At 42.4% G+C, this 14303-nt stretch overlaps 1 protein-coding gene across 1 annotated transcript in view; it reads left to right on the forward strand.

The window, feature by feature from the left end:
- ULK2 (unc-51 like autophagy activating kinase 2) overlaps positions 1-14303 on the forward strand; it is a 37190-nt gene that overhangs the window by 20136 nt on the left and 2751 nt on the right. The window contains exons 14-26 of the mRNA XM_082068695.1: positions 415-475; positions 723-815; positions 3719-3856; positions 4945-5090; positions 5320-5400; positions 8033-8319; positions 8433-8626; positions 9104-9213; positions 10010-10162; positions 10883-11091; positions 12390-12568; positions 13474-13592; positions 13945-14102. Of these exons, the coding sequence (XP_081924821.1) occupies positions 415-475; positions 723-815; positions 3719-3856; positions 4945-5090; positions 5320-5400; positions 8033-8319; positions 8433-8626; positions 9104-9213; positions 10010-10162; positions 10883-11091; positions 12390-12568; positions 13474-13592; positions 13945-14102 (1928 nt within the window). The remainder of the gene's footprint in view (positions 1-414; positions 476-722; positions 816-3718; positions 3857-4944; positions 5091-5319; positions 5401-8032; positions 8320-8432; positions 8627-9103; positions 9214-10009; positions 10163-10882; positions 11092-12389; positions 12569-13473; positions 13593-13944; positions 14103-14303) is intronic.

Genomic DNA, 14303 nt, shown 5'->3' on the forward strand with positions numbered 1-14303 from the left:
ATCAGCTCATTCTATACAATGCCACCAACCCATGCTAAATATTTGACTAAATGAGTGCCTTGATTTCTGAAGGGTTTCTGTGATTTGTTATTGTAAATTTCCCAATGCTGATACCTTGTACTCTTAAACAATGTAGAATTATTATAACTAGTATAGAAAGAAACAAACCAACCACCCACAAAAAACCCAAACCGAACCACAAACACTTGTTAAAGAACTGCCTTCCCCAGTCACATTTTTGTTGTTGGTCACATTTGAATTATTGTCATACATAAAACTGTTTGTGGGAAACTTAATATGTTCATAGGGATAATCACTTCTGACAAATTTCTGTAACAGAAATATTGGAGATGTGTGTTGTTTTTAAGATTCTGCTTCATGCCGAGGGTTTTCACTGTGTTGTGCTTCCTGCAGATGACATGCCGTTGGGCGCAGCTGGCAGACGAGCTTCGAGCGAGTTCTTGCTGTGCGGAGGGTAGGTGTGCTGAGCTCTGTCCAAAAGACGTCCAAAAGATGTTCTAAAACGGATATTGCAGCTGGAGAAGGGGTTGCTGGGGTGTTGGCAACGATGGGATTACATAGCTGTCTATGGCTTTAAAGGAATATGCCAAACTGAATGTGGTATGAACATGTAAACAGCTCAGATTCAGAAAGTCTACGGCAAAGTCAGTAGTTTCTCTGATGGAAGACCTGCCTCTCGACAGTGGTTTTTGTTTTCACAGGCAGTCGCCACTAACTATTTCAGGAAGCTCAGGAACTGTACAGAAACCATCCTCGGCCTCTTCTCGAAGTACTGCTTCTGGTACTCCTAACAGGTGCGTGATGTTGTGTTTTCTCTTTTAAAAGGATTCTCTGCTGATGTATGTTGGGTTTTTTTAATTGTGGATGGCTACTGTAATCTGAGTTGAAATAGAAGCTCAACCTGATTTTGCAGGCACTCTGCGCTTAGTTCATTGTCATGTCCGATGGTTGCGTAGCTGGCTTCTGGCTCTGAACCCCCAAAAGATTCCTTAAGGGAAGAGCAATCTTCTGTCTGTTGAAATATTGACCTGCTTGAAAGCAGAAACTTCAGAGACGTAACTGACTCGTCCTCTTTGGTGTTATAAAGCACAGCACAGTCTTCGCTTAGTGAGTCAGGATGTTGAAAGCAGTGTACATTTTAAGAAGTAGCTGTGAGAGGAGAGGAACTTAGAAATCCCAGATTGCTCTGGATTTGTGTCTCGTGGCTGGATTGTGTTTGGTAACTGGGTGTGGCTTCTGTGCAAGCGATTACTGGGAATTTCGTGTGTGTGTCTCACAAGATACCAAAGAAGCCACATGAAAGAGATAAACATGTATTGCAGCTTTTCCATCAGCAGGACCGTTAATAAATCCTCTTTCTTCCACATAATTGTAGATGTTTCTGTAATTTGAAATAAAACCGGTATGCATCAGTGGTGCCCAAAATCTTTATTATATTGGAAAATGTAGAACTTAATCATGCTGTTTAACTACTTGTGTAATATTGAAACAGAAGGGTTAGATTTGTTATTTGACCAAGTGATTAATTTCATCATGTTTTCAGTACAAACAGAAAGAGGATGAGCAGCCAAATGAGGAATAAAGCTATTATGTTGGGTGTATTTTTGGCTTATGCTAATACTACAGGGCTGCAGGTCAGCATTATTTGTTTAGAAATGCTTGTCACAAGGAAAGTTTGCTACTTTGTGCTGATCTTTGTGCAGTTTGTGAAATGTGCTGACGTGGACTATCAATACAGCTTTAGTCTTACCTTTTATGTTTAAGGGCAGATAATGGGGGTGGTTTCTCTGTAAAGATCTGTCTGCTCTGGATTGGCCATGTACAACATATTAGAAATACATTGTAATTTCCTATTTTAAATTGTGTTAGGCGTCACAGTTTAGAGTTACAGGTTTTATGAAAATCTGCCAGTTAAATTATTTGGACATCACTAAGTTAAGAGCTAAATAGTTGTATCATTAGAAACAGGTGTGTACTGTTCAGACTTTTGTTGTTTGTACTATAACAGCTTGATTTAGTTTTTGGTTGAGTAAATTTGACTGCTTGGGGCACGGCCTGAAGGAAGCAGAGTGTGTGTCTGATGTTCTCCAAGATGCTGCTTTGGGGTTTTGGTTTTTGATTTCCTGAGAAATGTTATTTCATAGTGTGTGATTTTTCTTTATCCCCCCGCCCAATGAAACAGTGCATCTTTCTGATTAGTTGATCAAACTGAATGAATTGTCCCCTTAGTTATGCTGCTTTATGTCAAGTAGAAGCAGCTGCAACACTTCTCAGGCTCCAGCCAGAATGTGCAGAATAGGTCGAGGCAGTTCATTCCCCTGTGGTTAGTTGCTAATTTTATTCTCTGGATCTCAGAGAAACAAGATTTGCATGCGACTCTGCACGCATCTGTGTTGCATTTTCTCCAACCAGTAACAAACCACATCAGACTGGGGGATGCTGGAGCTGGGGAGCCCTGATGGGAGGGCAAGTACTGTCCTGTGCCTCCCCACCACGCCAACACAGCATCGCTGCCTCCACATCGCTCGTGGCTCACAGAGCTTGCTCGGCTGTACCTGCAAGGCTGCGGGAGAGCAGGAAAAGGCATTTTCCACGCTGAGGCCTTTAAGTGTTGAAGTGCCTTTATGGCCTCCTCTGTGTCACTGCCACATGTTAAATAACATCTGCTTCTCTTCTGCCCAAGGTCGGGCTTCGGGAGCTGCCCTGTGCCACCTCGGTGTGTTTCAGATCTTCCACTGACTCTGCTCACTGCTGACTTCCAAGTTACTCTGTAGTATCTAGAAACTGGGTAGCAATTGAAGGACAAAAAACTTTTCCTAAGGAAGTTCTCTGCCTGTTAGGAAGTAGTATTTCATTTGCAGAGGTAGCAAAGTGAAGGGGACAAATAGAGTCAGAAACCCAGCTGTAGCCATACAGTGAGTGCTGTAACTGCTTGTTTTCTAGAGATTGTGGTAGAACTTTTTTGACATTTTCTCTCTCAGAAGAGCTGATCAATAAAGAACCAGATACTAATTATATTCCAAAAAAGCCCATTAGATTGAAATTTATTCCACTGAATTTTCTCTTCCTTTAAAGTGTTGGTAACTGATTACATTGCAGTGGTATGATTTCCTTATCAGCCAGTACACTGAGGTAAGGCAGGGCACTGACACTGCGGTTGAACTTGGGTAATGTTAATCTGCCGTTCTGGTCTGTGGATTTAACGTTCAGGTGTGTGGCTTTGGTCATTTTATCAGGAGTTGCTTACATAACATGTTTTCCTTTTGCAAGTTCACCGTGTCTCTTGGGATATCTCTGGCTGTGCTTTAGTGGCTTTTGTGCACATTCCAGCCCCGCGGCTGAACTTCCTGTTCTTAGCGCAGCGGGTTTTCCTAGAATGCTATTTTGGAGTGTGGTAAACAGCGCGGGCTGGTGGGCAGGAAACCCAAGGGACCTGGAGGTGGCTGCGGTGCGTGACCGAGTGCCTGGGCTGGTACTAACCGGTGTGAGAGAGGCAGGTAGTAACACACAGTTCCTGATCTTCTGCAAAGTGTTAGAGCTAGATGAGGAGAAGCTAAGACCAAATTGCATCCAGCAAGAGCAGAAGCAGCTTTTTGCCTGTCTCCCAGATTATCTGAGCAATTTCAGCAATGGTACAATTCGGAGAGATACCTGTCTACCTGTATTCATCTCCTGTCTCCATACCTTTCAACCTCAGGCATTGTCAGCCTTCCATATCCCCCCGCAGCGAAACAGCACCCATCCCGGTTCCCACTCAGCTACGGAATTACCAGCGGATAGAGCAGAACCTCTCCTCTACTGCCAGCCCCATGTCAAACCCCCACGGGTCACCAAGGTGAGTTTGGGCTTGTTTCTGTGTTGTTTTGTTTCTGTTGTTTGTTTTTAACTCCTTTGTCTTGGTTCTAGTTTGTGTTTGTACCCTGACAGATGTCCATGCTTTCTTGCTGATGTAATTTTTTTCCCCACACACAAACATCCTAAAGAAATATTTTAATGATAACAAATAATGGTCCTTCACAATTTCGAGATTGCTGGGTGGGCACTTGACATTTTTCATGAAAACAGAATGAACTTGTTCTTTCACTCAAATGCAACCCAAGAAGGTAAAAAGATGAAGTCTTGTTCTTTATTCCTCTTTGTGTATTATATGGCATTACATCATAAAGTCAGTAATAGGTTATGTTTTGTTTTCACACATGTAGTGATGAGATTAACGCATTGTTCTGTAGAATATCAAGGAAAAAATTTTTGGCATGCTAGTTAACCAGTTCGTCTTATTACAAAGCTCCAGTGTGCCCAACTTATCTTCTGCCTTGTGGTCTGCAGGACCAGGGTGGTGAAGGTTAAAGACTCAGACTACTCAGAACTCTAGAGATCTTTACAAAAACAAAACCTATGGGTCCTTGCATTTTTTCAGGATATCTGATTTTGTAATAGTTGCCTCACTTGGAGAAGTGTCTTTCCTCTAAATAATTGGTTTTCAGTTATCTGACCTGCATACCAGACGAAATATTTAAAACTTTATCATAATCCTTGTTGTAGGTTCCTTCCTTTTCCTACCATAAAAACGGGCATTTGCAGCAATACATTGCACTTGATTGTAAAATTAAAAATTTGATAATGGAGTTGTTTGGCAATTAGGAATCCATGTACTTAGGGATATCTGTTTTCATTTTCTCCAGTTAACAGACTATTATGGCATTAAAAATTAAAAACACTGTGTGAAAAAAAGGGAATTAAATCTTGCTTGTTTTCAGTATGGGAAGTTTAGCTGAAGTTATTAGCTTAATAAGCTTCAAGTCATAGTTTTCTCTTTAAATATCAGTATTTGACTGATCATTATACTGCTTAGGGGATTCTGAAGCTTGTATTGAGGAACCACAGTTACTATAGTGTGTGTAACTGCACTTCTCACCCTCTTAGAGCTGGAGTTGTGAGACGCTCGAATACCAGCCCAATGGGCTTCATGAAGATGGGCTCCTGTTCTCCGGTACCAGCTGACACGGCCCAGGGCATCGGGCGCAGGCTGTCCACAGGGTCTTCTAGACCATATTCTCCTTCACCACTAGGTAAGCCCATCCATTCTTGGCAGTTAGTGAAGGTTTATCTCAAGCAGTAATTCAGAAAACTAATTCTTGCTTGAAATTGTCTTAAAATCTGCCCAGCTAGGTCACATCTGCAGAAATAATTTCTGTTAAATGACTTACAGAAGTAAACCCAGTAGGGTTTATTTTGCTTCGCCTTCACCTGTAGGTGAAGTATAAAGTATAAATTCACGTTTTGATTTTGTTTGCTTAGTTGGAACCATCCCCGAGCAGCTTGGACACTGTTGTTGCGGCCAACTTCAAGGACACGAGTCAAGGAGTAGAAACTTCTCAGGTGAGTGACTTTGGTCAGTGCGCCCGGTGCTATTTTGATGGAGTTTCTACAGCGCTTTGTGAAGGGGGAGGAGAGCCAACAATGCATTAGTACAGGTTAATAGGGACACTGGGTAGGCGGTGTGCCGAGTTTCTGTTGAAACGTAGCCCCGCGGTGGCTCTATCAATTCACTTTTCCCCATAACTAATTCCCTACACAATAAGAGTGCAACTGAAGTTTGTATTTCTCAAGATGAAAAAGCAACTGTGACGATGTCTGTCTTTAAACAGGGATGGGGGTGGCTGGATTACAATGAATGGTAGTAACATGCTTCCCAGAATCTGGTTTTGCTAGAGCAGTTCTGTCATACCGCTCCTTAGAAAAGGGAGGAAGAACTGTCAGTGTACAGCGTGCAGCGTGTTTTCATCATTCCCCTAGGAAATCGACTGGGATCTGATGTTAGTGTTGCTAAGCATTCAGTAAGCTTTCCAAGTCGTAAATTATCATGGCATGCCAGCAGGAAAAAAGAAAATCAAGGAGAAATAGGACTTGAAGATGTTCTGAGACTGTTCAGGATGGAATCACAGTGTGATGCCAGAAGGATTAGGCATAAGAATTTGCAATTCAGCAACGTGTTCTTTTGCTCTGTGCATATTTTGGGTGCAGTTTCTTTAACTAAAATACTAGGTATACTGTTTATTTTGACTTTCTAAGAGGTGGTGTTTGAAACTGCATTGTGGGTTTTTTCCCTATTTAAACACTTTCCAAAATAATCTGGAGATGACAGGGCCTTCAGTCTTGAAGTAGACACATTTAAAATATCTGGGAATGGTTTCATCCATATGAAATAAGATCTATGATGTCTCACAAATTGCCTTCGTAATTGCTGTGCCATTGTCAGTCTCAGCAGAAGGCGAGGAACGAGCGAATCCTCAGATTTGAAATAGTCTCTTGAAAAAAGTATGTGAAGAGAATCCAAAGCTGTGTATGCTTTTTGGCTGCATCTTTTCTTGGGATAGCATTTTGTAGGGCTGTTGGTTTAGTGACTTCGCCAGTGTTAAACTGACTTGTAACAGACCACAGCACTGTTTTTATGGCTCTAAGGGTATTTAATGTTTCATTTCTTCATCTGCTTCCTGCATTCTTTTCCTCAATTTCAAACGACTGCAGTGGTATTTCTGTTTGTAACATACCACAAATTGCAGCAAGTCTGTTTCTCAGCGTTTCAGTGGCTCTGGGAAAGCTGTCTTTTGCTTCTGGGTGAAGTGAGGTCATCTGTACTGAGAGTTTCTAAGGACTGGAGGTTCTGTCGTAATGTAGCTTCTGAACTAATTGAGCTGCTCTCGCTGCCAGTGGCAGCAGAGGACAAACTTCTCATTCAGAAGCCTTCCTATGGTGGCAGTGACACAGAACAGTAACGGGTGAGATTTAAGACTGGTTTCTGAAACAACAGGTGAGGACTTTCGGTGCTACGAGAAGGATTTTGAACAAGCGAATTCTTGGCTGGGAAGTTAATGAGAAATAGACTTGATCCCGCTCCTGGAGCTGCAGGCGGAAAGGCTGTACTAAAACCTACTGTTTAATGGAGTGGAATGAAATCAAGATGAAGTAGCTCATATTCGGAATCTAACTGGCAAAAGCATAGCCTTAAGGAGGTTGAAAGATGTGTCTTAACAGATGGGCACTTCACTGAGCAAACTGCAAAGGGTTTGTGATAGTGTTTTTGAGCATACGTGTACGACACGAAGCCTATTTCAAAAGATTGTCTTGGCCAGCCCTTGAAAATCTCGTTACGGTTCACTTTCATTTTGCCTTTTTCTTTTTTTATAGTGCAATTGTCACTTCAGTGTCAGCTCTTTGAGGTTGCAAAGACAGGCGTTTTATCTGGGAAGCTGTGGCCATAAAGCTGAAGTCTTACGTACTGTTTAACGGTGCACAGTTCCTCATCATGAGACATAAACATACCACAAGGAGGAGACCATTTCATCAAATTTCAAGTTCCTTATTTTGAAAGGGGAAGGGCACCTTTGAGTATGTGAGATGTTAGTAAGATTTGGTCTGGCAGGCTGAAAAGTAAATGACTGCTCAAAGTAATGATCCCAAACTGTTTCATTGGAATAATTTGGTTCTTTATAATACCCAGTTTTGCTGCAGGAGCCATGAGATGAGCTGCCTTTTGTGGCTGCAAATGAAGTCGTTATGTACAAAACAAGTCATTAACATGCGATGTTGCATTCATGCACTTGTTTGCAAGACTATAATTCCAGTACTTTAGAACCTCTATTCAGCCTACAGTCTTGGCGGCTGCACTTGAAATTTCAGTATTGGTTATGCCATTCCTGCCAAATCCAACCACTTTATTTGTCTCCATGCAGGTTGCCAGAGGTACCGCAGCTGCCAGTACAGCTGTCACCCTGAAATCTTGCCTGTTTGGCAGCTCAAACGTCTCATCAGTGTAATGTAGCCTCAGTTCGAAGAGCCGACAGGCTAAATCCGTTCTCCTTGCCATCTAGCGAGCTGATGATCACACACATCTCGCGATATTTACAGTCCCATCTCCTTTCAGTTTAATGTTGATCTCTGGCATTTTGGGCTTCATTGATACAGTTTCCAAGCAAGTAGAATTTTCCTTCATTGTTTTCCATCCCCACAGGTTCTCCGATACCACCATCTCCATCTCCTCAGTCACTTTTGATGGGAGCGAGGTTGCAGAGTGCTCCTACTCTCACAGATATTTACCAAAACAAGCAAAAGCTCAGAAAACAGCATTCAGACCCAGTGTGCCCATCCTATGCTGGGTATGGATACAGTCATTCTCCACAACCGAGTAGGCCGGGTAGCTTGGGAACATCACCGACCAAACACATGGGATCGTCACCCAGGAGCTCAGACTGGCTGTTCAAAACTCCCTTACCAACCATCATTGGCTCTCCTACTAAGGTTTGTTAAGTTTGCCACTGTCAGTAAAATGTAAAGTGATGACACACTGCTTGAAACAATTCCCAAGAACATTTTGGGGTTCTAACTTTGCTTCTTCGTCTTGATTCTTAAAGGCAACAGCTCCTTTCAAAATACCTAAAACTCAAGCGTCCTCAAACTTGCTGGCCCTGGCTAATCGCCAGGGCTTGGGAGAGACTCCCTTGCAGCCTAAAGACATCACCGACCCGAGGGATTTCACGCACTTCCACTCGACCCAAGGAGCTGAAAAGCAAGCAGGAGAGCAGCACAGTAAAACCACATTTGGCAGGTGGGCACTGTAGGATTTATAACCTGTAAAGCTGGGCGGGTGACTTGGCAGAAGAATGTACATTGCATGCAGAAAGCTCGCTGTGAGGAGATGCTGAAGTTTGTGTGCAACAAAAACATTTTGTACTGTGTATAAATATAGCATGGACTTCCTGCAGCACTTTGTGTTGCTGTCTAGTTCTCTTTTGTTTTGATTATCTGAATATGGAATTTTCATTGCCTCCGTCCTGTTCAGTTTTTGCTTGAAAAATTTATACGATAAAGTTTGCAATATAAATTTTTGAGACAAAGTCTCTATGGTTCGCTCTGTTTCACTAGATCCATGATGAACTGTGAAATGTTGAGATTTTCTGCATTTTTGTTGAAGAGTTCTCTGTAATAAATACCAAGAATCTGAAAGTCAGCCTTGGTTTCAAGTCAGTTAGGAAAATCTTGCTGAAAAGAACGTTTTTGTGAATTCATATGTTTTTCTGTCTAGGTCTGTTAGTACTGGGAAGCTGTCAGATCAACAGGTAAAGACGACCCTTGGTGGCCAGTTGTATCAGGGCAGTACGGACAGTCTCAACACAGAGCGACCAATGGACACGGGTAAGGAACACACTGAAACATCCGCATTGTCTTTATGTGCTGGGGTTTTTATGGAGTGCCAACCAGATGCAGTTCTGCTTCCAGCTTTGGTAATGGGCTCTGACAGTTTTTAGTCTCAGTACAGAAGGCTTTTTAAAAAAAAAATCCTTAAGGGAATGTGTTCCGTTTCTTTAGCATAGCCTTAAAAATAACTGAGACGATAAAATATCTATTTCTGTGCTAAACACAGAAATATCTCAACTGCCTATACTGGTTAGAGTGGTTTGGTTTTTCGGTTTGGTTTTATTTTTAATACCATGTTTGTTGCTGTTTCATTTCCTAATTCTGCCTTGTTTTCACATGAAAGCCAATTTATGTAATTCTTGGTCATTTTTCTCCTCCTCCCTCCCCCAGCTTGTCCCTTGCCCTAAGTGGCCACCAGGAGTTCTCACCTTGGTTCTGCTCTGTAGCCCCCAAACCTGTTATGCTCTGCCTTGAGAGTTTTGCTGTTGTATTAATATTTTGCTGCGGGATGGCATTGTCCTCAGGCTCTCAGAGAGCCTCTGTTGCTCTTTTTTTAGGCAGAGAGAGATTGGAAGTAAAAAAAAAGATACTTGAAGGCTGCATCTCGACTCTTTGTGTATCACCAAGTCTGTCCACTCAGCTGGTTTTATTTGTGTCAGAACTTCTAACTAGTCCAAGTCTTGGATTAACATCAAAGCATGTTGTGTTGCTGTGTTCCAGTTTGCTGCACATAATTACTTAGTGGTATGATTATATGTAATAGAGACTCACTTGCTGCAATTTCCTGTTGCAGCTCCGGCAGGGGCCTATGGAATCGCAGTGGCACCTCCTGCCGTGGGAAGCGGGGCGAGTTCTCGGGCTGTCATGTTTACTGTGGGGTCCCCTCCGAGCAGCGCCACCCCTCCCACCTGCACCCATATGGTCCTCAGAACAAGAACCACCTCAGGTAAGACTTTCCTAACTATAGACTGTCCTCAAGCGGTATTTAGGCTTGTCCACTTCTGCTTACTGCCTCGTGCAGCAGCTCCTCTAGGCTGTGCAGTAAAAGTGCTCTGTAAAGTAGATTAATATCACACAACCTCTGCCTTTTCCTCTCCTAAAGAGAGGGCCAGGGGTGTGGATTTACAATACAGTGGTGGGCAACCTCCTGTGTACGCAGCTTTACTCCACCACAGGACATAGAATAGACAAAATGTGACATAGAATGTGACAAAAGCGGAGAGGAAAAGTTAGATTTCTGATGCTGCATTTTTGCCTGCTGCTGTTCATTGTACCAGAAGCAGCACATAAGGGCTGTGAGCTGCCTGCATTTCCGCACGTGGCAGCTGTGTTGCCAAATCTCAGAGATCTGAAGGCGAAGGCCTCCGTCTGCTCGCAATGAGCAGCGTGCTGTTGTGAACTGTAGCACAGCCTTTGCTCCGTACCATTGGACTGTCTGCCTTGGAATCCCTGTCAATCGTTTCCCAGAATGTGTGTTATAAAAAGTCACTTTTCATTAAGGTGTAGCCCTTGCATTCTCTACAGAGCGATGCAAGGAACGGTGAGGAGAGCCTGCCGAGAACGAATCGGTGATGACTACTGATTTTCATTTGCTGTCATCCGCAGCCCCAGCGCTGTGAGATGGAACCACCTTTTAGACTGAATGTATGTGTTATTTTTCTTGTAGTTGGATCAAACAGTTCTGGAGGGTCTCTCTGCTCTACTAGTGGCCGTGTATATATGGGCTCTCCTCCTGGTATTTATATGGGTTCTTCTCCTCCGGGAGCCGAGGCAGCTCCGAGTCTGAAGTACATGCCTTATGGTACTTCGCCTCCCAGCTTAGAGGGCTTTATCACTTTTGAAGCTCCCGAATTGCCTGAGGAAACTTTAATGGAGGTATAGAAAAAATAATTTAATGTTTTATAATGTATAATGCTGCTAAAACAGAGACATGGTAAAAACGGGACTGCTCAGTGCACTTTGTAGTTTCCTCTTCGCTATCTCCCGTACGCCTTTTTAAGATCTCAAAAATATTCCTGTGTCAACTGTGGCTAATTTCTCTTTGGTAGTTACTCCTGGTATTTCATGTGTTCAAATAGGTAACCAAAGGCACGTGGCTGCTTTTGTTCACCGGAGCCTTCCAGAGAGGCCTCTGTTTTAGTGCCAAGTCTCTGGACGTGGGTGCTGACAGCAGCAATGTTCCTCTGGCCATTGTTTTTAACCACTTCTTCACAGCCAGTGGATGACATTAAATCCTACTTGTGGGAAGAGCATCCTCTATTTTTCAAAATGTGTGGAGGAGTGATACTTTAAAAACACAAATTGGGGTAATCTTTCACCAGAAGGTTATCCTTGGACTGTAAATTTCACAAGGCAGATTGCTGTTCTGGTTTGTCATTCACATCTTGCTGGAAGGTGTTTGGATCCCTATCAAATCTATATGTTATAACATGACTGTTTGACAGTACACTGTATTCTTCCCACAGGCAGAGTTTAAAATGTATTTAGATCTGCATTGCTAATGAAAAGATTATAAGTATTGCTAAGATATGTTTGATTAGTTTTGATGGCTAATTTTTTTTGAGCAGAGACTATGAATGTAGTATGTGTTTAGTCTCCAAGCAGCAGTGAGTTATCTCCAATTGAAGTTGTTTAGTTTAAATTGTAAAGTTTGGCAACAGCCACCATTTAACACAGTGTAATTCCAGATCTAAGTGTAAATTAGAGTGAAGCAGATCAGTATGAAACTTTACGTCAGTTCTCTTGTAGGTATCAGGTCTGTTATATAATAAAAACCAAATGTTCCTTCTGGTTTCTCATACAAGTGCCGAGCATATTTTTGGGTTGCTGATAATACAGTAAGAAGTAATATGTCCCACTTGTGATTTCTTTAGTTGCTCAGGTTTCAACAAACATAGAACTCCATGTCCGAATTCCTTTGGCTTTGTTGAAAGACTCTTAATGATAAGCTACAGTATCTTGAAATCATTAACAAAGACAGAACAAGTTACTATTTGTTGGTCTGTTTGGACCCGTTTGGTTCTGGAGTCCCTAGTGCTGACTCTGCTACAGTGTGATTTCTGCCTAGAATTGACATACCTAGAAATCCTCAAATGATTAGCAAGAGTTTTAAGTGTACTCGTTTGCCTTATGGCTGATAATGGTTAAATTGTTGTCATCTTTCCCTCTGACAGAGAGAACATACAGATACATTGCGTCATCTAAACATGATGCTGACATTTACAGAATGTGTTCTGGATCTGACGGCAGTACGAGGAGGAAACCCAGACCTGTGTACTTCTGCAGTGTCGCTGTACCAAATCCAAGAGAGCATAGTTGTTGATCAGATCAGCCAGCTAAGCAAAGAATGGGGGTAAGTATGCGGTCAAATAATATCAAGAGAATTAGTGAATGTTGAATACATCAAAAATGTATTCAGGCAAACTGTGCCCTCTTTTTGTTGGGAGCGGTTGTTTTACTGTATAGAACATTTTATAGGAAAACATTTTTAACAACAGAAGACAGATCGGAAGGATAGAGAGACAGCTGCTAGCAGACAAATAAAAGGACCATGTTTTCTGTCCTGGCACAGAAGTTGGGGAAAGTGGTGAGGAGTTTGGGCTGGAGTTGCAGGAGAGCATTTCTAAGCCTGGAGCTTGTGTTCCAGGTTCTGTCAGGTCTGAGCCCTCTCCTGTTCCTGCTGGCCGGCCTGAAGCGGTAGCACTGGGGTTGAGGTTGGGAAGGGGGAGACTGTGTCCAAATTTGACCTTTTTTAGTGGAACCAATCAACAAAATGAGAAGCAAGGAGAAATATGAGAAATTTGGAGTGGTGGGAAAGGGCAGTTCCACTTCCTGCCTTCTTCCTGAAAAAAAACATAAAATAACAAACCACCTGCAAAGTGTTTGCTTTTCACAACTCAGAATTCCAGGGGCATAGGAAATGACACTGTGAGAAAAGTACACCCAGTCGCTTGTGGTAAGACGTTGACCTCAGACAGTGAGTCCCCACAAATAAATGTTCCTTTTTAAAGTGTCTACATTAAAGCAGTTTGTATTTGCTGCTGCAGCTCCTGCGTGAGCAGATGTACTTTCCACTTGTGACAGAGCGTTTGTGAAGGGAAGGGTGGAGTTGCATTTTAAACATCTGTCTTCCTTTGCTGCCGCTACTGGGCCCTGTGTAGGGTTGTGATTAAAAAGTGCTGCCTGCCCATGGCTTGAATGTGTTCAAGAAAGGTCTTTTGATGCATAATTCCTTTTTTTTCCCCCCTTCCTCTCTAGACAAGTAGAGCAGCTGGTGTTGTATATGAAAGCAGCCCAGTTACTCGCATCTTCTTTGCATCTTGCCAAAGCACAGGTCAAATCGGGGAAGCTGAACCCATCCACCGCTGTTAAGCAAGGTATACACAACATAATCTCATTTGCTTTGCTTGTGGATTTTCGTTGCTGATCCCTCACTCAGAAAGCTTAGGTTGCAACATTTGTTTGTTTTCTTCTGTACAGGAGAATTGTAGATATGTAAAATTGCACAATTTTGATAGTTAACAAAGATACTGCCAGAAAACATTAAGAAACGGGCAGTTACTAACTTGAAAAAGTTTGATACATACTGAGTTCATAGAAGAGGCAGAGTAAATCAATAAAAGCACAAGTTTAAACAGGTTGACTTTGCTAGTGCTGGGAAAAGCTGAACTTAGGTTATGTTGTTGTTGGGTTATTTTTGTTTTTGATTTCTTCTTACCTTTCTTCTAGTTGTGAAAAGCCTCAATGAGAGATACAAATTCTGTATCGGCATGTGCAAGAAATTGACAGAAAAGTTGAATCGGTTCTTTTCGGACAAGCAAAGGTTCATTGATGAAATCAACAGTGTAACTGCGGAGAAACTCATCTACAGCTGTGCTGTAGAAATGGTAAGCCACTCCTTTTACCTAAATGAGAGGACATTGAGATGAATTGCTTCCTTCTCTCACATACCTTTTCTACATAACAGGAAAAGAGAATGTATGTTACCAGAATTCTGCTCGTGGTCATTTTTGTTAGTTTTTCACTCTCTTTCCTGCCCTGCCTTAACTGTGGCTGAAGTTCCTGGCAGATGCTGTTCCTTGGGGACG

This window comes from Streptopelia decaocto (genome assembly GCF_964273445.1).
Source record: "Streptopelia decaocto genome assembly, chromosome: 18".
Classification (NCBI taxonomy): Eukaryota; Metazoa; Chordata; class Aves; order Columbiformes; family Columbidae; genus Streptopelia; species Streptopelia decaocto.